The sequence below is a fragment of the Schistocerca cancellata genome, chromosome 5 (assembly GCF_023864275.1).
Source record: "Schistocerca cancellata isolate TAMUIC-IGC-003103 chromosome 5, iqSchCanc2.1, whole genome shotgun sequence".
NCBI lineage: Eukaryota > Metazoa > Arthropoda > Insecta > Orthoptera > Acrididae > Schistocerca > Schistocerca cancellata.
In genome coordinates this window covers 239,706,625-239,729,512 of record NC_064630.1, presented here as the reverse complement: position 1 = coordinate 239,729,512, position 22,888 = coordinate 239,706,625, and the positions used below count along the sequence as shown (strand labels likewise).

General features: G+C 43.8%; 1 protein-coding gene across 1 annotated transcript in view; it reads right to left on the bottom strand.

The window, feature by feature from the left end:
* LOC126187449 (probable cytochrome P450 301a1, mitochondrial) overlaps positions 1-22,888 on the bottom strand; it is a 196,356-nt gene that overhangs the window by 134,066 nt on the left and 39,402 nt on the right. Inside the window, exon 3 of the mRNA XM_049928534.1 lies at positions 17,873-18,006. Coding sequence (XP_049784491.1) covers positions 17,873-18,006 — 134 coding nt within the window. The remainder of the gene's footprint in view (positions 1-17,872; positions 18,007-22,888) is intronic.

Here is a 22,888-nt window from a genome sequence, read left to right as displayed (position 1 = left end):
AAGGATGTAGAGGCGCATATCACTAGGGGTAAGATAGATACCGCGTACAGGAAAATTTAAGAGACCTTAGAAGAAAAGAGAACCACTTGCATGAATATCAAGAGCTCAGATGGATACCCAGTTCTAAGCAAAGAAGGGAAAGCAGAAAGGTGGAAGGAGTATATAGAGGTTCTATACAAGGGCATTGTTCTTGAGGACAATATTATAGAAATGGAGGAACATGTAGATGAAGATGAAAAGGAGATATGATATTGCGTGAAGAGTTTGACAGAGCACTGAAAGACCTAAATCGAAACAAAGCCCCATGAGTAGACAACATTCTATTAGAACTATTGGGAGCGCCAGGACTAACAAAACTCTACCATCTAGTGAGCAAGATGTATGAGACAGGTGAAATACCCTCAGACTTCAATAAGAATATAATAATTCCAATCCCAAAGAAAGCAGGTGTTGACAGATGTGAAAATTACCGAACTATCAGTTTAATAAGCCACGGCTGCAAAATACTAAAACGAATTCTTTACAGACGAATGGAAAAACTGGTAGTAGCCGGCCTCTTGGAAGATCAGTTTGGATACCGTAGAAATGTTGGAACACGTGGAGCAATACTAACACTACGACTTATCTTAGAAAATAGATTGAGGAAAGGCAAACTACATTTCTAGCATTTGTAGACTTATAAAAAGCTTTTGACAGTGCTGAGTGAAATACTCTCTTTCAAATTCTGAAGGTGGCAGGGGTAAAATACATTGAGCGAAAGGCTGTTTACAATTTTTACAAAAACCAGATTGCCGTTAGTAGAGGGGTGTGAAAGGGAAGCAGTGGTTGGGAAGGGAGTGAGACAGGGTTGTAGCCTCTCCCCGATGTTATTCAATCTGTATATTGAGGAAGCAGTGAAGGAAACAAAAGAAAAATTCGGAGTAGGAATTAAAATCCATGGAGAAGAAATAAAAACTTTGAGGTTCGCCGATGACATTGTAATTCCGTCAGAGACAGCAAAGGACCTGGAAGAGCAGCTGAACGGAATGAACAGTGTCTTGAAAGGAGGATATGAACATCAACAAAAGCAAAACGAGGATAATGGAATATAGTCGAATTAAATCGGGTGATGCTGCGGGAATTAGATTAGGAAATGAGAAATTAGTAAATGAGTTTTGCTATTTTGGGGGCAAAATAACTGATGATGGTCGAAGTAGAGAGGATATAAAATGTAGACTGGCAATGGCAGGGAAAGCGTTTCTGAAGAGGAGAAATTTGTTAACATCGGGTATAGGTTTTAGCGTCAGGAAGCCGTTTCTGAAAGTATTTGTGTGGAGTGTAGGCATGTACGGAAGTGAAACGTGGACGATAAATAGTTTAGACAAGAAGAGAGTAGAAGCTTTCGAAATTTAGTGGTACAGAAGAATGCTGAAGATTAGATGGGTAGAACACATAACTAATGAGGAGGTATTGAATAGAATTGGAGAGAAGAGAAATTAGTGGCACAACTTGACTAGAAGAAGGGATCGGTTGTTAGGGAATACTCTGAGGCATCAAGGAATCACCAATTTAGTATTGCAGGGCAGCGTGGAGGGTAAAAATCGTAGAGAGAGACCAAGAGATGAATACACTAAACAGATTCAGAAGGATGTAGGTACTGGGAGATGAAGAAGCTTGCACAGGATAGAGTAGCATGGAGAGCTGCATCAAACCAGTCTCTGGACTGAAGACTACAACAACAACAACATAATAACTTAATTCGCTTTTGAGTCATGAGTCACCTGCCTAGTTTATGTGTCCCCCACGAGTTCCTCTTCTGTGTTAACCGATTCATCTTAGAGTAGCACTTCCAACGTATGGATTCACTTACCTGTTGTTTGTTTTCCAGTCTCCGTCTTCTACGGATTTTACTCTCTACAGCTCCCACTAGTTCCATGGAAGTTATTCTCTGATGTCTTAACATACCCCTTTATCTTGACAGTGCATCCCATACATCGTTGTCTTCGCCGATCCTTCGAAGATTCTCCTCGTTTATTGTCTTATCTATCCAAAAAAATTTCAAGATCCTTGTGTAGCACTACATTTCAGATGCTTCGATTCTCCTCTGTTCCACTTTTCCTACAATCTATAATTCAGTACCATACAACGCTGTGCTTCAAATATACATTATCAGAAATTTATTCCTCACGTTAATGCCTACATTTGATACTAGAAGACGTCTCTCGGTGAGGAATGTCCTTTTTGCCTGTGCTAGTCTGTCTTTTATTTCCTCCTCACTTCATCTGTCATGTGTTATTTTGCTTCCAAGGAAGAAAAATTTCTTAACTTCATCTATTATGTGATCACCGATTTTGATGTTAAGTTTCTCGCTATTCTCATTTGTGCTACGTCTCATTACTATCGTGTTTCTTCAGTTTACTCTCATTCCGTATACTGTACCCACTAGTGAGCCGTGGCGCCGTCTGTTTGTCGTCAGTTGTATGTTGGCTCTTCGCCTTAGCGTGCTTTACTGTGGTGTGAATGGCCACGCGGTGCTTAAAAGGAGCGGGCTAAGAAGGGCTAGGAGGTTGGTTTTCAGAAACATTGGAGGGAGTAACACTGCTGAGTCGGTCGGTGTGGTGAGGCCACGTTGGCGTAGCGGAACTGGGGTTGTCAGCGTCAGCCATGGAAGCCGTTGCTGTCCGTGGGCGGTTAGGCTTGCGTGCGGCTGTGTCCCGTCCTGTGGCATGACGCAGTATCTCCAACTTTCATGCTGCTATTACAGATGGTGTCCTTTGTAGCGGTTTCGCCGTTGTACGTTTTGTGCTCCGAAATACCAAGTTGTTGGCAGATATTTTTCTGTTGGTAACGATGCCATGTTGTGACTGCACTGCTTTACTTTCTGGCTGAGCAGTACCCGAGTTCTGCCCCTTCTATACTGATATGCATATTTAAATAAGTTTTTTGTGTCTTTAAAATGAGTATTCTATGGTCGTGCTAGGCACGTAACATTTAAAATGTTTTAACATGAAGCCAGAAAAAAACGCTAAGCTCCTGTAGTTCAGTTAGTGATTCTTAAGCTACATTCAGTCCAGAGAGGTGTCGTTCTAAACACTGTAAACTTCAAATCTATTTACTGGTATATGGTGTTACTTAAGTTAGTTAATCCTTTTAATCGTTCAGTGCTTCTACGAGGTGTGGCTAGAAAAAAACCGGATTAGTACTGGTGAAACAATAAAACGAATGCAATAAGGCTGAAAGTCGCGTGGCCTGTCACGTGCCAGTTATGAGGGGAGGTGTCAGCTGGTGGGGGAAGACTGTATTCTTTTCAATCCCTCAGTAATGTATTGTTGATGTTGACACATTAAAGGAAGGATTGCAGTGGGAGAGGAACTTTAGTGTTGTGCATAAAACAGAAGTGGTGCCAGTTACTGGGGAGATGTTAACTCATGGGTGTGTCAACCATTGGGGACATTTCAGCCACTGCTGGTGTGAGATGCTGCAACGTCAGCTAGCCATTGGTTTCAACTAGCGGGGAAAACTGAATTCCTTTCATTCATCTTAGGTACATCATAAAGTTGTTGCCTCATTAAAGTCGGCATTACAGAGAGGTGGAGAGAGGAATTTTACTGTGCATATAAGGTTAAGCGTCCACTGGAACCGTATTCGTCCGATTAGTTGGACGGGCGTGTACGACCGCACGCGGCCAATTAATGACAAGATATATAAAGCGGAGTAGGAACGCGTCTACTTCTGACGGTCAGATCGTAGCGAAAAGGAATTGATCGGATGTAGCTGTTGCAGGCGAGTGGCTGTTGTCACTTGTGTGCGGGTAAGTTGCGCACTTAACTAGCAACGATGGTCGAAAAGAAGGTTAGACGTTTTGTGAATGAGAACACGCCACCCTTCGAACAGCAAGGTAAGAGATATCACCACTGCGGCCTACAGAGGAAACTATGGTTGGAAGTTGCAGAGGACATGAGTGTGGAAGTTAAAAGAAAACACTAAACATGATGTAGCAAAAATATAATACTGTGTCTTCATATATTGAATATGTGATACGTGATGAACAACGTACAGTCAAAAAGACTGTTTAGAAAATTCTAGAAACTGTATTTAAAAACAGTATTGAGAAGAAACCAAAATACTCCACATTTCTATAAACCGATCTTTCCTACGTCTGTCATCCATGTTAGTGTGGCTTGGTGACAGGAAAAGTGCCGATCTTGGAAAAAGCATATTTTGTTATATATTTTTCTATTTAATTATCTGCTTTCTTTGTACATCAAAGACAGGCTGGAAGCACTCCATTCAGTAAGGCTGTTTAAAAAATTCTGGACACTCTTTCTAAAGTACTCAAACTACTTTCACCCATACACTTCCCCTGAGCGAAATAATGTCACAAATTTATCTCGCATGGTTTACGCTGCACTGACACAACAACTCCCGCCGAGAGAAGTTTATGTCGATTGTGTTAGATGAAAAATGAATGCAGATACTTGTCTCACCCCTTCGTGTGAACTGTGATGTTGTGTAGCCAGCATATATATTCGAGTACAATGTCAAGATTATCAGACTCATCAATTTAATCACCTGTTTGCATCAATTTCCATTGTCATTATTCTTAGAAAGACGCCTGTTGAAAGCATTTCGCAGCGGGCGAAGTTTTGACGGTACGAATGGTGTCACCAGATGAGTCTTGGACTCACATGCCTCACGCCTTTTGGTTGCCAGCCGTGTGTCTACTGTTTCTCGCCTACAATGGACGAGGTTCACTAGTCAGTTGTAGTTGTACAATCTCTTGGACAACCTCTAAGTCAGACAAATACCGCTCCAGTGGACGTCCAAGCTAAATCAGAGATATATCAGCTGCCGGGGAACCGTCAAATACTGCAGGTGTCAGCCACTGGCGAGACATCAGCTATTGGGGTGACAGCTGCTGGACTTGTAGGGATGTCAACTACAGGAGAAAACTATGTTCCTTTCATTCCCTCTGAAATATATTATGTTGTTCGCTCCTTACAGTAAGCGTTATAGAGAGAGGAATTATACTGTGGATATAAATCAGAGAGATGACCTGTTGGGGTGTCAGCTACTGGTGGAGGTGTCAGTTAGAAGGGAAAACTGTATTCGTTTCACTCCCTTCTGCACTATGTTCTAATGTTCTTCCGTCGTTGAAATAAACATTACAGATATGAATTTTAGTGTCATGTATAAATCACTGAGATGATTTTAGCTACTGGGGAGATGTCAGCTACATCGTGTGTCAACCAGCGGGAAAACTTCAGCTACTGGAGGTCTCAGCTGCTGGGTGTGTAGGGATGTCACCTACCGAGTGAGGTCAACTACAGCGAAAAACTATATTCGTTTCATTTACTGTAGAATATGATACTGTTGCCTCATTAAAGTGAGCATGAGAGGAAGTTCGAGAGAGTAATATTACTGTGGTGTGTAAATCAGAGAGATGATGTCTGCAACTGGGATTGTCAGCTACTGAGGTTTTCGGCTACTTAGGGAGGTGTCAGCTAAAGGATAAAACTGCATTCATTTCATTTCCTTTGTAATATGTTATAATGTTGTTGCCTCCTTAAATTGAGCATTAGAGCGAGTTAGAGAGAGGAAATTTAGTGCAACTGAGGAGGCAGCTACTTGCTAAGGTGTCACCTAAAGGGGAAAAAATATTCCTTCAATTCCCTCCTTAATATATTACAACACTGTTGCTTCGTTAAAGTAAGCATTGCAGAGAGAGAGAGAGAGAGAGAGAGAGAGAGAGAGAGAGAGAGAGAGAGAGAGAGAGAGAGTTAAGATTTACTATAGTTTATTTCTTAGAGAAAAGAAATTTACGGATTATAATGATGGAGGTGAGACACACGTGGGGAAAGTGTGTGTACTAGTAGATGAGGCAGCTGTAGAAATATTGTACACAATTTTTGAATGCTGTGGGAAACTGATCATCTTGCCCCTGAGACAGTATAACTTCTCCCAAAACTATAACCGGTTGCCCCACAACCGGACATGCTTTTCGCATGCTACACCACTCGCTGATTCAGCAGGAAGATTCGGAACTACTAGGAAGCATTCAAAACTGTTCAGTTGATCAGCAGGAAGGTAGGGAGGAAATTTCGCGTAACTGTAATCTGTTTCCAGAAACCTGTATTTCACACAAGTTGAGAAATTCCATGGACTGCCTTCCCTGTCTCACTCTGATTCCGCAGGAACACCCAGAATCTGAGATTTCTTACTTTATGTGAAATGCATGGTCACTTTTTGTACAACTGGTTATTGTTTCAGGGAATTCTGTCCCAGCCCCCCTGATTAGTCAGCCTAATAATTCTCAATATATCCGAGTATATCAAAAGGTTCAAATGGCTCTGAGCACTATGGGACTTAACTGCTGCGCTCATCAGTTCCCTAGAACTCAGAACTACTTAAACCTAACTAACCTGAGGACATCACACACATCCATGCCCGAGGCAGGATTCGAACCTGCGACCGTAGCGGTCGCGCGGTTCCAGACGGTAGCGCCTAGAACCGCTCGGCCACTCCGGCCGGCTATCCGAGTATATCCGAGTCTTCACACTTAATCAGCAACGGAGAGGGAATTCCCCAGAATTTTTGACCTTGTTTGTAACACATGGTCTCCTTATAATTTTGGGGCAAACTGATATAGTTTCAAAGGGAAATTGATACCCTTTCAGCGAAACAAGTTGACACAGTTTTGGTGGACAAGTTGATACCAATATGCACAGTTTCAAACATTTATGTGTAATAGTTCCATATACAGGGTGTTTCACTAAATGTGTTTGCCTCTGTAAGTTACGAAGTAATAGGCGACGTAAATATTTATTGCGGTAGGTCACCATAAGAAACATTACACTGTCTGTGGAGCTATGAAAATAGTTTATTGTGTTATTATCCAACGAGTTACAGCAAGAAGATTCAATTTTTTAAATGGAACAATTGTTGTTTCTATGATGCACTGGAATCAGTAGCACCAACTGTGTATACATCTATTTTAATTACATTCCTATCACTTTTAATTTGGGAGCCACAACCCATCAAAGTTTCAGCGGCAGATACCACACGCTGTACATAATACATGGCTGTGTGATGGGTGATGGATGCTCTGGCGGTAGTTGATTTAAATGAGATGATCAAATGTGTGTCCATGTTCCTCAATACACAATGCAATGCCCCTTTTAAAGGATCTGCGGACGAAATGTAACATCGTCGGTGTCACGGAGCAACATGCGTCCTCGGTGCGCCGTTTTAGATCAGGGGTCTCCAAACGTTTTAGTCTACGGGCCACATTGATTCCTCCACGAAGTCATAAGGGACAAGATCTACCTAGTAGGATTAAAGAACCCTAGCACTCCATGATCACCGTAATGTAAGGGTAAAGGAAAGATGAAATCGCAACAATCTAAGATTGTGGGAATAGCTTGCACTGAAACGAACTACGAGTTTTATTTAATTACATAATTTTTATTGGTGGACGTACCTGACCGAATGTCTGGCATATTTTATTCTGGCGAATTTCACCGACAAAAAAGTATGTCACTGCACATTCTTCACGAAAGCGCCCTGCAAAGTTAACGAAATCTCAAAATCGTTGTTAGCAACACTATTACTACAAGACGTAACAGAGGTAGAGTATGTCAACGCATTGTTATTTCAAGCAGCAGAACAATAAGATTAGTTATGTAGTCTTGTAGCGAGCAGCGGAGCCAGAGCATATATTTGATAGTTCTGTTGCGTGGTTATGTCTATGTTGCGAGTGTCTCACGAGTTTTTTTAGTGTTTTATGCGCTATACTAGTAGGTGTGGCACAATTCAAAGTTTGAATTCGAAGAGACAAGGAAAATCTGAAAATCTAAATACGTAAAGAAAGTGAAACCTCGCTTAAGAAGCATCTTCCATAATGATTGATTACTAAGGCTAGTCGCGGAAGTGGCGTTCATTTGAAAGACTTGCACCAGACTAGTGAGTAGAATAAAATGGAAAGAATTTTCTTACTTAAAATGTTTTCGCCAAACTAGCCTGTTAACCGTTTTTTTAACTATCGCACGGAGAATGATCTGTCTGTTTATTGTGGATAGCCACAAATTTAACCATGACCTTCCGCTTTGTAAAGATAGAGCTCCGACAATGTCGCGGTGTAATGGTCATGATAGGCCTCGAAACTCAATTGTTGGCAGTATAGGCACCACCTCAAATATTTGGCGGGCCGGATACCAGGCATGTCCGACGAGCTAACGCGGGCCGGTTTGCCGGCCCTCGCGGGCCGAAACCGTAGTTTGGAGACCCCTGTTTTAGATCATCCGGGGATGTGGGCTCAGTGACATAAACGCGATCCTTTAGATATCCCCACAAAAAAGAAATCTAATGGTGTTAACTCGGGCGACCTCGCGGGCCATGAATGAGGACCATGGCGCCCCCTACCACCTTCCTGCAAACTTGTTCTTTAGTTCTTCCTCAACAGCACGTGCGGAATGGAATGGGTGACCGAAGTGGACTCTCGCGTGTAGACAGACTGTCGACTATAAACGCGCGATATAACTCATCTGTAAGTGTACCAGGGAAGCAGTGTGGGCTGATGATTTCATCCCCAAGGATTCCACACCATACATTAATAGACCACCTACGTTGACGATCGACGAGTCGTATCCTCCGAGGATTGTCTGTGGCCCAGTATGCATCTTATGGCGATTCGCTGCACCTTAATCTCATCAGAGAACATAACACCTTGTAAAGACTCCACAGTGAAATTACGCATGAACCATTCACAGAATGTAACTCTCGCGCGGAAATTGTTCCCATGTAGCTCCTGTGTCAGTGATAGGCGGTACGGGTGAAACCTGTGGCCGTGTACTGTACGCCACACAGATGTGAGACTGACACCAGCGACTGCAGCAACGGCTCGTAAGCTTTCATGAGGATCGTGGTGTACTGCAACTAAAACAAACACCTCCGTCTCCTTACTTCTGGCAGTTCTTGGTCTGTTACTGCGGCGCATTACCCAGCTGCCTGTTTCCCAGTCGTCTTTCGGCACGTAAGAACGTAATGGCTGCCGGAGCTCTTCGCCTAGAATATCTCACGGCGTACGCCATGGCTGCTTCAGTGGCATCGTGTCGGGACTCGCCGAGCATCAGCAACGTGTTAACGTACTCGTTGTTCGTGTATGCCATCTTCATCCGATGTCCGGCCCCCGATAGCTGAATGGTCAGCGTGACGGATTGTCAGTCCTCTGGGCCCGAGTTCGATTCCCTGCTGGGTCGGGGAATTTTCTCCGCCCAGGGACTGGGTATTGAGCTGTCCTCGTCATCATCCTATCATCCTCATCGACTGCAGGTCGCCGAATTGGTGTCAAATTGAACGACCGGCACCCGGCGAACGGCCTGCCCGACCGGGGGCCATAGCCATACGATTAAATAAATAAATCTTCATTCGTTGTTAGTAACTGTGGTATATTGAGCCCCGTTTGTTTGTGTGGCTCGAACTGTCGGGCATACGGCCGTGTACGGCGACAGTAGGCAATCTAACAGCGCATCGAGGAAGCTTCTCGCTCCGTGACACCGGTGACGTTATAACTCGGCCGCACCACATTTAGAAGGCACATTGCGTTATGCGCAGCGTGTGTGGTATCTGCCCCTGAGACTTTGAAGAGTTGTACCTTCGAAACTAAGAGTGATAGGAATGTAATTTAAATTGATGTATAAACAGCTGGTGTTACTGATTCCAGTGCATGATAGAAACAATTATATTTGCATTTAAAAAATTGCATCTTTTTGTTGTAACTCTTTGGACAATAACACAATAAACTATGTTCCTAGCTCCACAGAGAGTGTAACGTTTCTTATGCTGACCTACCGCAATAAATATTTCCGTCGCCTATTACTTCGTAACTTACAGCAGGCAAACACATCTAGTGGAACACCCTGTATGCCCCATCTACTGCAATGCTTCGTCACTAGATTTCATCTCGTATGTGTGATAACAGCAACAAAAAGGCACACGTAATATATACACAAATGCCTCATTACATTCATCATACTCAGTAAACTTCATCCTCTGATTTACACATCTCAGTGAACATCCCCCCCCCCCTTTTCTCTCTCCTCTCTCTCTCTCTCTCTCTCTCTCTCTCCCTCTCTCTCTTCGTAATGTCCGCTACTGATAAGGCAACAGCAATACCGAGAGAATGATGGGAATCTTACTGTTAAACTTAACCTATGCTGATGAAATAAGATGTTGTACACTCCTGGAAATGGAAAAAAGAACACATTGACACCGGTGTGTCAGACCCACCATACTTGCTCCGGACACTGCGAGAGGGCTGTACAAGCAATGATCACACGCACGGCACAGCGGACACACCAGGAACCGTGGTGTTGGCCGTCGAATGGCGCTAGCTGCGCAGCATTTGTGCACCGCCGCCGTCAGTGTCAGCCAGTTTGCCGTGGCATTTAACACTGGTAGCATGCCGTGAGATCGTGGACGTGAACCGTATGTGCAGTTGACGGACTTTGAGCGAGGGCGTATAGTGGGCATGCGGGAGGCCGGGTGGACGTACCGCCGAATTGCTCAACACGTGGGGCGTGAGGTCTCCACAGTACATCGATGTTGTCGCCAGTGGTCGGCGGAAGGTGCACGTGCCCGTCGACCTGGGACCGGACCGCAGCGACGCACGGATGCACGCCAAGACCGTAGGATACTACGCAGTGCCGTAGGGGACCGCACCGCCACTTCCCAGCAAATTAGGGACACTGTTGCTCCTGGGGTATCGGCGCGGACCATTCGCAACCGTCTCCATGAAGCTGGGCTACGGTCCCGCACACCGTTAGGCCGTCTTCCGCTCACGCCCCAACATCGTGCAGCCCGCCTCCAGTGGTGTCGCGACAGGCGTGAATGGAGGGACGAATGGAGACGTGTCGTCTTCAGCGATGAGAGTCGCTTCTGCCTTGGTGCCAGTGATGGTCGTATGCGTGTTTGGCGCCGTGCAGGTGAGCGCCACAATCAGGACTGCATACGACCGAGGCACACAGGGCCAACATCCGGCATCATGGTGTGGGGAGCGATCTCCTACACTGGCCGTACACCACTGGTGATCGTCGAGGGGACACTGAATAGTGCACGGTACATCCAAACCGTCATCGAACCCATCGTTCTACCATTCCTAGACCGGCTAGGGAACTTGCTGTTCCAACAGGACAATGCACGTCCGCATGTATCCCGTGCCACCCAACGTGCTCTAGAAGGTGTAAGTCAACTACCCTGGCCAGCAAGATCTCCGGATCTGTCCCCCATTGAGCATGTTTGGGACTGGATGAAGCGTCGTCTCACGCGGTCTGCACGTCCAGCACGAACGCCGGTCCAACTGAGGCGCCAGGTGGAAATGGCATGGCAAGCCGTTCCACAGGACTACATCCAGCATCTCTACGATCGTCTCCATGGGAGAATAACAGCCTGCATTGCTGCGAAAGGTGGATATACACTGTACTAGTGCCGACATTGTGCATGCTCTGTTGCCTGTGTCTATGTGCCTGTGGTTCTGTCAGTGTGATCATGTGATGTATCTGACCCCAGGAATGTGTCAATAAAGTTTCCCCTTCCTGGGACAATGAATTCACTGTGTCCTTATTTCAATTTCCAGGAGTGTATTATTGGGTGGATGGTGGAACATCATTTTAGGAGACATTGAAAAGATCTTTGATAAGGTGTCCCTCATTTCAAGGCACAATGAGAGAAAAAGCCTTAACAGTGCAGAAAGCATAGTTGTTCCAGTCCAGGGTGATATTTGGTGACGCAAGGGGCACACATTTGTAGCTAATTCTTGAATTCTTGGCGTTAGTGGGAGGGCTTGCCAGGTATGGCTATATCTCACTTTAAACACGTTTCTGGACTAGGTCTGTGAAGGCCTTTGAGACCTTCGGAATATTTGACAAGGAAATTCGTTTTACAGCAGATACATTATCTCTCCATGGCTAAGTTGTTTCGAAGGCATTTTTTGGATGGGAGGGATAGCAGCTGTCGAAATGCAGGTGCTGTTGATAAATAGGATTAAAGTGGTTGGAGGCATATATGGAGCCACAAATCAGGTGGAGGTCAAGTCCTGGAGAGCAGCGTATATGGTAGAGGAGGACCATGTGAAGCAGATGGGAGAGAAGATGAGACTGACCCAGAGTCCAGATAATGAAGACTTCATCAATCAATCAACCCAAACCACACAAAAATTTGGGAATTGGGGAGGCTAAGAACGTTTCCTCTGGATGATCCATAAACAGACTGGCATGGATGGTGGCATGTGGGCACCCACTACTGTGCCACAGATTTCTTTGTGTATCTTCTCTTCAAAGAAAAAATAGTTGTAAGCCAGGATTGGTAGGTTATATAAGGAATGAGTGTTTGGTTTCGAATTTAAAAGACGTTATAGTAAATGAGTGGTGGGTTTGGAATCTAAAAGATGTTGACAGAGATAATGTTCGATTGCAGCAAGTCCATTGGCATGAGGGATTTTGGGTATAGGGAGGTTCCATCAACAGTAATGAGTAAGGTTCCAGGTGATTAAGAGCCTGGGATGGTGGAGAAAGGCGTTAGTATCTAAGGTTTAGGAGGCTGGTTTTCAGATAATTTTTTGGAGGTGTTGGTCAACAAGAGTGGAAATTCTTTCAGTGGGATTTGTGGATTTTGGAGAGCATGTAGAAGGTGTGGATTTTGGAGAGCATGTAGAAGGTGAGTGTGCAAGGTGGTGATAACGTGTTGAGGGAGGTGGTCTGGAAATGACCTCGGGATTTTTAATGCATTGGAGATTATGTTGATCTTCTGTGATGGGATCACTATGGCTGAGCTTGTAGTTGGAGAGGTCAGGTAGTTGGTGGAGACCTTCTGTCAGATAATGACTGTGATTCATTATGGCAATGGTGGAACCTTTGTCTGCAAGGAGGATGACTAGGTCAGGAACTATTTTCAGGTTGTCTGTGGATATTCTTTCTTCTGCTGGAATTTTAGTGTTATTAGGAAGGGACCTGAAGAAGGATGGTGAGCCCATGTTGAAGTTAAGGAATTCCCAGAAAGTGATGAGGGAGTGTCAACAATCCCTCCAACAAAAGCCAACCTAATTTCAGTGTTAAACATTTCCTCTCCCAGCACTATCCAACAGGGGAACTCTACCCTCAGACACAGGAAAAGAAAATAATCGAGGCCTTTGAGGTGTGGTTCTGTAGAAGGATGTTGAAAATTTGGTTGAATGATAAAATAAAGATTGAAGAAGTTCTCTGCAGATACGGCGAGGAGAGAAAAACTTGGAAAAAATTGACAAAAATATATTTACGAATACCGCAAATGCTACTCTGAGAGGAAGAGGGTGGCATAGGAGAAGAATTCGTAGCCGGCCACATCAAAATCATTACAAGACTGAGTACTCGCAAAAAAGAAAGAAAAATGAGTTGCTTTGATTTTAGGCTTGTAGTGAACAGCCACATTTGTAGCAGGACTTTTCGGATTTCACATCGTGTATTGGGATACGATTTATACGGTTTGTCAAAGGCGGCTATAAATGCAATGTGTTGGCTAGGTCTCTTTGTTTAGTGAAAATAAATCGCGACTTTTGAACGTTACTGTTAATGAATCGCCAAGTTCAATTCCGCGTGATTCACTTGGTGGCAAAACGGTTACACATGTACTGTAGTAAAACGTACGTCAAATGTTCCTCATTTTTATCTTATCGAACCAAAGTTAATTCATTATATCCATGCAAGATCCTGTAGTCGCTGTAATAACTGGAAGAATGGGCTATACTGATACGACAACTCGGTTGAACATCCCGCAAATCGTATTAGAGCGACATGTGAAGCAAAAACTTGAAAAAAAAGACTATCATGTTAAAAAGGAATTGGCCGATATAATTGTGCTTTTACTTTGCAACAAGAAGTTCAATTAGTCATATATTTGTCTAAAATGGAACTGAACTTTTTGTACTGAGAATTAATAAATTTCGACGTTTAGACTACGAACTGGCTAATACTAACAATTTGTTTCATTCATCTGACAACGATAGAAAAAGATGATTAGAACGTTTCAGGCGGCATCAAACGCTGAGCTTACAAAAGCCAGAAGCTACTTCGGTAGCTCGAGCTATTGGATTTAATAAACTAACATTTGACAAATTTTTGACTTGCTGGGTAGTGTTATCGATGAGTGCAATCTTATTAGGGATAAAATATTTAATAACCATGCGCCTGGAATATCAGTAAACCCTAAAGACCACTCAGGGACTCTTTTTCTGGTGCAGACTGTCACCTGGGCTGATGGAGATGGCACTGTGACAGTGGAGATATGCTTCACTGCATGTGGCGTGTACGTCCACGCAATGTTAATTTTCCCAAGGGAACTGATAAGACAGAAGTTCCAGACTCGCCTCCACCTTGTGCAGTATCAGTAGTTCACGAAACGGGGTGGATGACAAAAGAGCTAGTTTTAGAATGGTCCAAACATTTCGCATCGTCAGCCCGGGTGAATAAATGAAATTCAGTTCTGTTCACTCTAGACAGAGATTTAATTCACACAAAGAGTTAGGAACTAATAGGTGTAGCAAGGGATAATGGGCTTATACTTCTCTGTTAGTCACCACACATCTCTCACAGGCTCCAGCCGTTGGGGTTAGCCTACATGAAACCTTTTAGGAAGTATTATGAGGATGAATTCCTTAAATGGCTGAGATCAGTCCTGGAAAAGCGAACACATTATTCCAAACTGAGGACTTGTTTGACGGTGCATATTTGCAGTATTCAATGATGTCACTTGTTGTTAATAGCTTTCGAAAATCTGGAAACTTATTTATTAGCAGGAGCGTCTTTAGAGCTGATTATTTCATACCATCGGCAGCCATTGAACCTGAGGTGCGAACTACCAAAAAAAGGTAAACAGGGCCGCCATATTCGTCTAGCACAGCAAGATTGGAGGTTCTATCACAGGCTACAACACACTCATCGAACATGTTTCCTTGACGAATATCGATATCTCCAGAATTTAACCTCCACATTTCCAGTCCACGAGCCAATTAACGACCCCCAAAATAAGACAGAAAACCAAAATAGTGTCAAAGAAAAAAGGCAAAACACTTATTTTGACCTCTTCTCCTTTTGAGGTGGAGCTAATAACGCAGAGGATGAAAAAACGGGAAAGAGATCCAAACCAAACGAACATAAGTCTGCAAAAGGGTGACTTCAATTAGTCCAAGGATACCATGAAAAGTCCGAAGCAAGAAAAAACTGCATTAAAAATACGTAGTAAGAGAAGACATGCTCCCAAAGATCATCAAAACTTCATGAGCTGTCTTCATTCAATAACAGCGGTAAATTAGAGGAAGCCAATGAATGTCTTATTGTCTTGACTGCTCTGAAGAGGGTTTGATAAAATGTTGCGTATGATTCACGTAGGCTCACAATCCGTGAGGAAGGGGTGACGGGGGGGGGGGGGGGGGGGGGCTCGAGAGTGGTGAGGACGAGGTTTTATGTGAAGTATAAAATCTTAAAATCTTAATCTTAAAAAATATTTTATAAGCCACTTGTAAATACGTTTTTATATGTGAAATATATGTAAACTGTTAGATTTTCATTTATGGCTAATATTGTATGTGAAATATTATTCCATATTTTTGACCAACCTATCTAGCAACACAAAGCACATTGCCGTTTCATAATTTTCTCAATAGAAATGCAAAGTTGTATAATTAAGCATTGATATTGTGTGATAATATAAAAATAATACTATTCTGAAAAGGTCTGAACCAATTTAATAACGACTTACAAGTTTTTGTACGTCAACATGACTGTTGAAAATTAAGAACCCCATTCTGCCACATTTTTCCCCTACTAGTGAGTCCATAGTATCTCTTCTTCTCTTTAGAAGAGAGCATTCGCTGCAATCAGTTGGAACCAATTCAGAACGCTGGAAGTCTCCCACCCTGTTACTTCCTTCCCCGTAGAGCATATTTTCTAGTAAAATTCCATCTACTTCTACAGCACACTCTGCAAGCCGCCTGATTGTGTGTCACGAAGGGTAGCTCTGATACCACTAAATGATCCCTGTACCTAGCTCCAATCACGAATGGCGCTTGCGAAGAATGGTCGTCGGTAAGCCTCTGTATTGGATCTAATTTTTCGAATTTTCTCGTCGTGGTAATTAGGAGAGATGTTTGTGAGAGGAATTAATATGTTGTCCGACTCATCTCGGAAAGTTCTCCCTCGAAATTTCAATACTAAACCTTTCCGTGATACACATGGCCCCTCTTATAACGGTTACGTATGAAGTTCGTTGAGCATCTCAGTAACGCTCTCGTGCCGACTAAACGATCCCGTGACGAAGCGCGCAGCTCTTCCTTGGATATTTTCTATCAGTACTACCTGGTTCCTGATGTACAATGCTCAATAAGTCACTTATCTTGCATTATCTCCACTACAATAGCGTCCCAATCTCCTGGGACTGTCAGATTTGCACTTCTTTCTCTATAACGACATATTTTATCAATTTTTCTATTTCCACATGTATTTTCTCTATTTTCTCATCATCTGGACATATAAGCATCTACAATGGTCTTTTCCATTGCCTTAGTTTCAATCCTCACAAGAATAGTTTCGTTACTGTATTCCTTGTTAGTAACCCACCCTATTACCTAACTTACTACTTATTCCAGTACGAACATCTGATACAACATTCGCTGATCTACGGCTTCTCAGAGCTTCTAATGGAACTTCATTAAATGATGTAGACCGATTTATTAAAAAAAGGAGAATGTATGGTCCTTCCCTCATCCAATCAGAAACCTATATCAAATTTCCCTATGTGTCACTCCTTTTAGATTCTCCAGTTTCCACATAGCTTTAGATGTTCCGATGCTTAGAATTGAAGCTTTATTCTTCGTCTCTTCGTCCTCCGGATATGCCCAAAGGGAGCAATCCCCACCCAGAGATCTAAGTTACTTCTGAAATTGGTCATCACAATTTTATGTTAGAGTACTGCGTGTCCTGTGGATTCACTTTGCCTATCTTTTAATTCATTGATGTCTATTGCTTTGAGCTTACTTTTGACAATTACCTTCGCTGTTTGCTCCACCTTTAGGGAAAACTTGTCTCCTGACTGATCAGAGAAGCTGTTGGGATCAGAGCTAGGAGCCAGGATACATGGCTTAACTACCCAAGACTGTCTAATGCCTCCCTTACTTTCTTTTCAGTCCGACCACGTCTCTCGTGTTCTTCTTATCACGTTGTTCAGTTTTGATTTCAGTAATACTGTATATTACCCGTCCTTCCCTAAAGGATACGATAGTTTTCCTGATGGTTTCAAAGTTTTCTGTGGTACACACATCTCATGAAATTACCACGACTGAAAAATCAGATAAACTAGAGCTCGTATGGGAGGTTATCAACAGTAGTTCCTCCCATACTACATTCACGAATTGAAGAGGAAGAGGGGAAATGATGCTCCAGTAGTACCCTCTGTGAAGTGATGTGCCTATTATTGATGTATATATTGACTGGAGCCTTGAGAGCAGCATGGAATACATGTCCTGATAGGTGAAATTCTAACATCATTGCTAGAGGAAAGATTGGGTTTGGGTCAAAGTGCAGTACACAGTTTTAATCCGTGGTAAGTTTCAAAAGATAGCCCATAAACCTTTCTAAGACTGATGCCATAATGACTCGCTTAACTTTCGAAACGGAATATTTCAAACCCCAGGCGGTGAGATACACTTCGCGTAGCTTTAAAAAGTAGTAGCTTTATATTTATATGAGATATTTTTAACGAAGACCAGCTGACTGACAGTACGAATTAAGTTTGAAAGATACTTGACTTTGGGAAAAAAGCAGAATCATTTAATTGTGACAGCTATGATAAGTGTAATCTGTATACTCACTTTCTCGATATCATCTGCATTGAACAACATCACCACTGTCGGTTTTCCAGGAAAACCATCCACTTTCACTATGTCTCCGTAGTAGTCCCTGATCGCCTGAACTACTTCAATAGAATCTTTTTTTGCCGTTTCACCTGTAAGTGGAAAAAGTAGTTCTAGTTACAAAAATTACTTTACCGATCAGCATAGATGCAAATAAAACATCTACTAGACAATTCTCTATACCAAACAGGTTCATCAACAACAACCGTTCTCCACTCGTAAAAAGACAGAAGTGCGGAACGATTAAATTATGAATGCTACACATTTATCGACAAACTGCTTCACTTAATAAGCAGAGTGTACGAAATTTCTGTTTAGTTAACACTGTTTCCTGTTTTCACGAACGAAGAGCTACTTTTCTGTATATTTGAAGATGACCACTGCCCGCCGAAACCGCTGATTTCCGTTAAAATTTTGTATGATAATGATTGTGAGTAAATATTTTGTTTATTATTTGGAAGACTTTTCGAACATGATTTTGATTTTCTCTTCAACTCGTTACATGTTAAGAAGATATTTTGTTTGAGCTAATAACAAAAAATAATAAAACTGTATTTAATCATAACATCATATACATTATCATTGTCAGGCGTAAAAAAATATGCTGGTTTCCATTCTTAGGAAACGGCGTACCTCATTTACACATTCTACTTGAATTACGTAACTGTGAGACACACACACACACACACACACACACACACACACACACACACACACATTTCGTCCAAAAAATTTATCCACTGTTTAAAAGTCCATAACTGGCAAACTAACTGACAGAGTTGTCCCATCTTTGGTAGTGTAATAGTTTGTAGTTCCGGCAATCTCTACACAAGCGTTGTATTGCGTTCTTTTGTTTTGTCAGTTCAAAAATGGTTCAAATGGCTGTGAACACTATGGGACTTAACATCTATGGTCATCAGTCCACTAGAACTTAGAACTACTTGAACCTAACTAACCTAAGGACATCACACAACACCCAGTCATCGCGAGGCAGAGAAAATCACTGACACCGCCGGGAATCGAACCCGGGAACCCGGGCGCGGGAAGCGAGAACGCTACCGCACGACCACCAGCTGCGGACTGTTTTGTCAGATGACAGTTGCCAGATATTCAGTGTTTTGTTTTCAGTTGCACCTAGTTACTGGAGTAAACATGGCTGGCACAAGGCTTACATTCGATGAAAGGAAGTCAGTTTTGAGGTGGTATTTTAAGTACGAAAAGATTAATGAGGTTCAACGGCAATGGCGAAATGAGTATCAAACAGAGCCACCGACACGTTTAACAATTCGTCGCATTTGAGACAAATTTGAAGCCGAAGCTGTGTTAATGATGTACACAAACAACGATCTGGACGACCTGTAACAGTAACAAGTCCAGCTAACTCCCGTCGTGTGTCACAATTCACTCGCTCACCACAAAAGTCTGTGAGACAATGTGCCCGTGAAACTGGAGTGAGTCGCTCAAGTGTTCAGAGAATTTTGAAGACAGAAAAGTGAAAGAGCTACATCCCACGATTGCTACGCGCAATGAACGAGGACGACCCAGAACGTAGAATCGAGCACTGCGAGTGGTTTACTGACATGGTGCGCAGCGATGAACAGCTTGCAGAGATGATTGTGTGGTCTTATGAGGCACAGCTCAAACTCAATGGTACAGTAAATAGCCACAATTGCTTCTACTGGGACGCCGAAAATGTAGACAAAGCCCTTAATTTGCCAGGAGTAAATGTGTGGTGTGGGTTGTCTTACCAGGGCTTGATTGGGCCATTCTTTGACTGCACAGTTACCGGTGAGGTGTACCTTCAGAAGCTTCAGACATCCATTTTACCTGCCATCCGAGACTTGTACGGAGACGGAAGAGTTTACTTTCAACAAGATGGTGCTCCAGCCCACTACCAAAATCGTGTTAGGGCGTATCTCGACGAAAATCTATCAGGAATATGGATAGGCCGTACAGGTGCTGTGGAGTATCCACCACGTTCCATAGACCTAACTCGTCTGGACTTTTACCTGTGGGGAACACTAAAGTCGTTTATCGACTAAAGCCACGCAGATTGGATGAACTTCGAGAATCCATCGTACATTCGTGTGCAAATATCCAACTGAACACGTTGCAGTCGGTAGTTCGTGCTGCAGTTCGGCGGCCTCGTTTGTGTGCGGATGTTAATGGTGACCATTTCGAACACCTACAGTGATATCTTTAAGTTGGACTTTAAGCTACACGTTCACTAAAAATGAGACAACTGCGTCAATTAGCTTGCAAGTTATGTACTTTTAAACAGTAGATACATTTTTTGACCGATATATATATATATAATATATATATATATATATATATATATATATATATATATATATATATATATATATATACACACTCCTGGAAATTGAAATAAGAACACCGTGAATTCATTGTCCCAGGAAGGGGAAACTTTATTGACACATTCCTGGGGTCAGATACATCACATGATCACACTGACAGAACCACAGGCACATAGACACAGGCAACAGAGCATGCACAATGTCGGCACTAGTACAGTGTATATCCACCTTTTGCAGCAATGCAGGCTGCTATTCTCCCATGGAGACGATCGTAGAGATGCTGGATGTAGTCCTGTGAAACGGCTTGCCATGCCATTTCCACCTGGCGCCTCAGTTGGACCGGCGTTCGTGCTGGACGTGCAGACCGCGTGAGACGACGCTTCATCCAGTCCCAAACATGCTCAATGGGGGACAGATCCGGAGATCCTGCTGGCCAGGGTAGTTGACTTACACCTTCTAGAGCACGTTGGGTGGCACGGGATACATGCGGACGAGCATTGTCCTGTTGGAACAGCAAGTTCCCTTGCCGGTCTAGGAATGGTAGAACGATGGGTTCGATGACGGTTTGGATGTACCGTGCACTATTCAGTGTCCCCTCGACGATCACCAGTGGTGTACGGCCAGTGTAGGAGATCGCTCCCCACACCATGATGCCGGGTGTTGGCCCTGTGTGCCTCGGTCGTATGCAGTCCTGATTGTGGCGCTCATTTGCACGGCGCCAAACACGCATACGACCATCATTGGCACCAAGGCAGAAGCGACTCTCATCGCTGAAGACGACACGTCTCCATTCGTCCCTCCATTCACGCCTGTCGCGACACCACTGGAGGCGAGCTGCACGATGTTGGGGCGTGAGCGGAAGACGGCCTAACGGTGTGCGGGACCGTAGCCCAGCTTCATGGAGACGGTTGCGAATGGTCCTCGCGATACCCCAGGAGCAAGTGTCCCTAATTTGCTGGGAAGTGGCGGTGCGGTCCCCTACGGCACTGCGTAGGATCCTACGGTCTTGGCGTGCATCCGTGCGTCGCTGCGGTCCGGTCCCAGGTCGACGGGCACGTGCACCTTCCGCCGACCACTGGCGACAACATCGATGTACTGTGGAGACCTCACGCCCCACGTGTTGAGCAATTCGGCGGTACGTCCACCCGGCCTCCCGCATGCCCACTATACGCCCTCGCTCAAAGTCCGTCAACTGCACATACGGTTCACGTCCACGCTGTCGCGGCATGCTACCAGTGTTAAAGACTGCGATGGAGCTCCGTATGCCACGGCAAACTGGCTGACACTGACGGCGGCGGTGCACAAATGCTGCGCAGCTAGCGCCATTCGACGGCCAACACCACGGTTGCTGGTGTGTCCGCTGTGCCGTGCGTGTGATCATTGCTTGTACAGCCCTCTCGCAGTGTCCGGAGCAAGTATGGTGGGTCTGACACACCGGTGTCAATGTGTTCTTTTTTCCGTATATATATATATATATATATATATATATATGTGTGTGTGTGTGTGTGTGTGTGTATGTCAGGTGATCAGGTGTCACTGCTGAAATTCATGAAGCACATTTTCTCTGATTTTTCGGTACATATTTGCAATTTGGTTATTGTAACATATAGCTAGAGTCATCCTAGCATCAACGTACAGCGTCGGTTTGTTTCCCATTGCACAAAAAAAAGTTTTTAAAGTAGAAGTTTATGAGCCCATTCGACAGAACGGTCCCAAATTCGTTTTATCTATGTTTATTAACAGTGGCTGTAAAACACGAAGTGTAAAGAGTACTCCAGCTGTGGTCCTTAGCTTGCCCTGTACCGAGTGCTACCGCCATGCAGCAGTACTACTCATGCGCTGCTGAAGTACTGGTTATTCTTCGTCTTTTACCGTTCCCGCTAGCAGATATGGCTAAACACAATATCAAGCTAGACTAATTAGGGACCGCTCAATCCAACGGGCACGCAAAATTCCGCTTTAAAAATAATTTCGTTCGTAACGAGTAACCAACCGACGGTTTCCGTTGAAACTGGATCTCGTATGAGGTACACGTTGAGCAGTAGCTCTCTCAGTCGATTCCATCTTGTGAGGTGTAGCATGGACATGAATAAAATGCCCAGTAAAGTTGGGCTTTAAAATGCGTACCTTAAGGCTTACGAGCACTTGTTCATTAGCCGGCCGCTGTGGCCGGGCGGCTCTATGCGCTTCAGTCCGTAACCGCGAGCCGGTCGTGGTGGCCGAGCGGTTATAGGTGCTTGAGTCCGGAACCGCGCGACTGCTATGGTCGCAGGTTCGAATCCTGCTTCGGTCACGGATGTGTGTGTCGTTCTTAGTTTAGTTAGGTTTAAGTAGTTCCGGATCAACTGATGACCTCAGATGTTAAGTTCCATAGTGCTCAGAGCTATTTGATCCATTTTTGATCCGGAACCGCGCTGCTGCTACAGTCGCAGGTTCGAATCCTGCCTCGGGCATGGATGTGTGTGGAGGTTTAGGTAGTTCTAAGTCTAGGGGACTGATGACCTCAGGTGTTAAGTCCCATAGTGCTTAAAGCCATTTGAACCATTTTTGAACTTGTTCATTAGAAGGGACATGTTCAAACAACAGCGAAGTTGACCAAGGGCTCAAAGCCCTTCAGGTATGTATTTTAGGGTCTATGTTTATTGAAAATTTT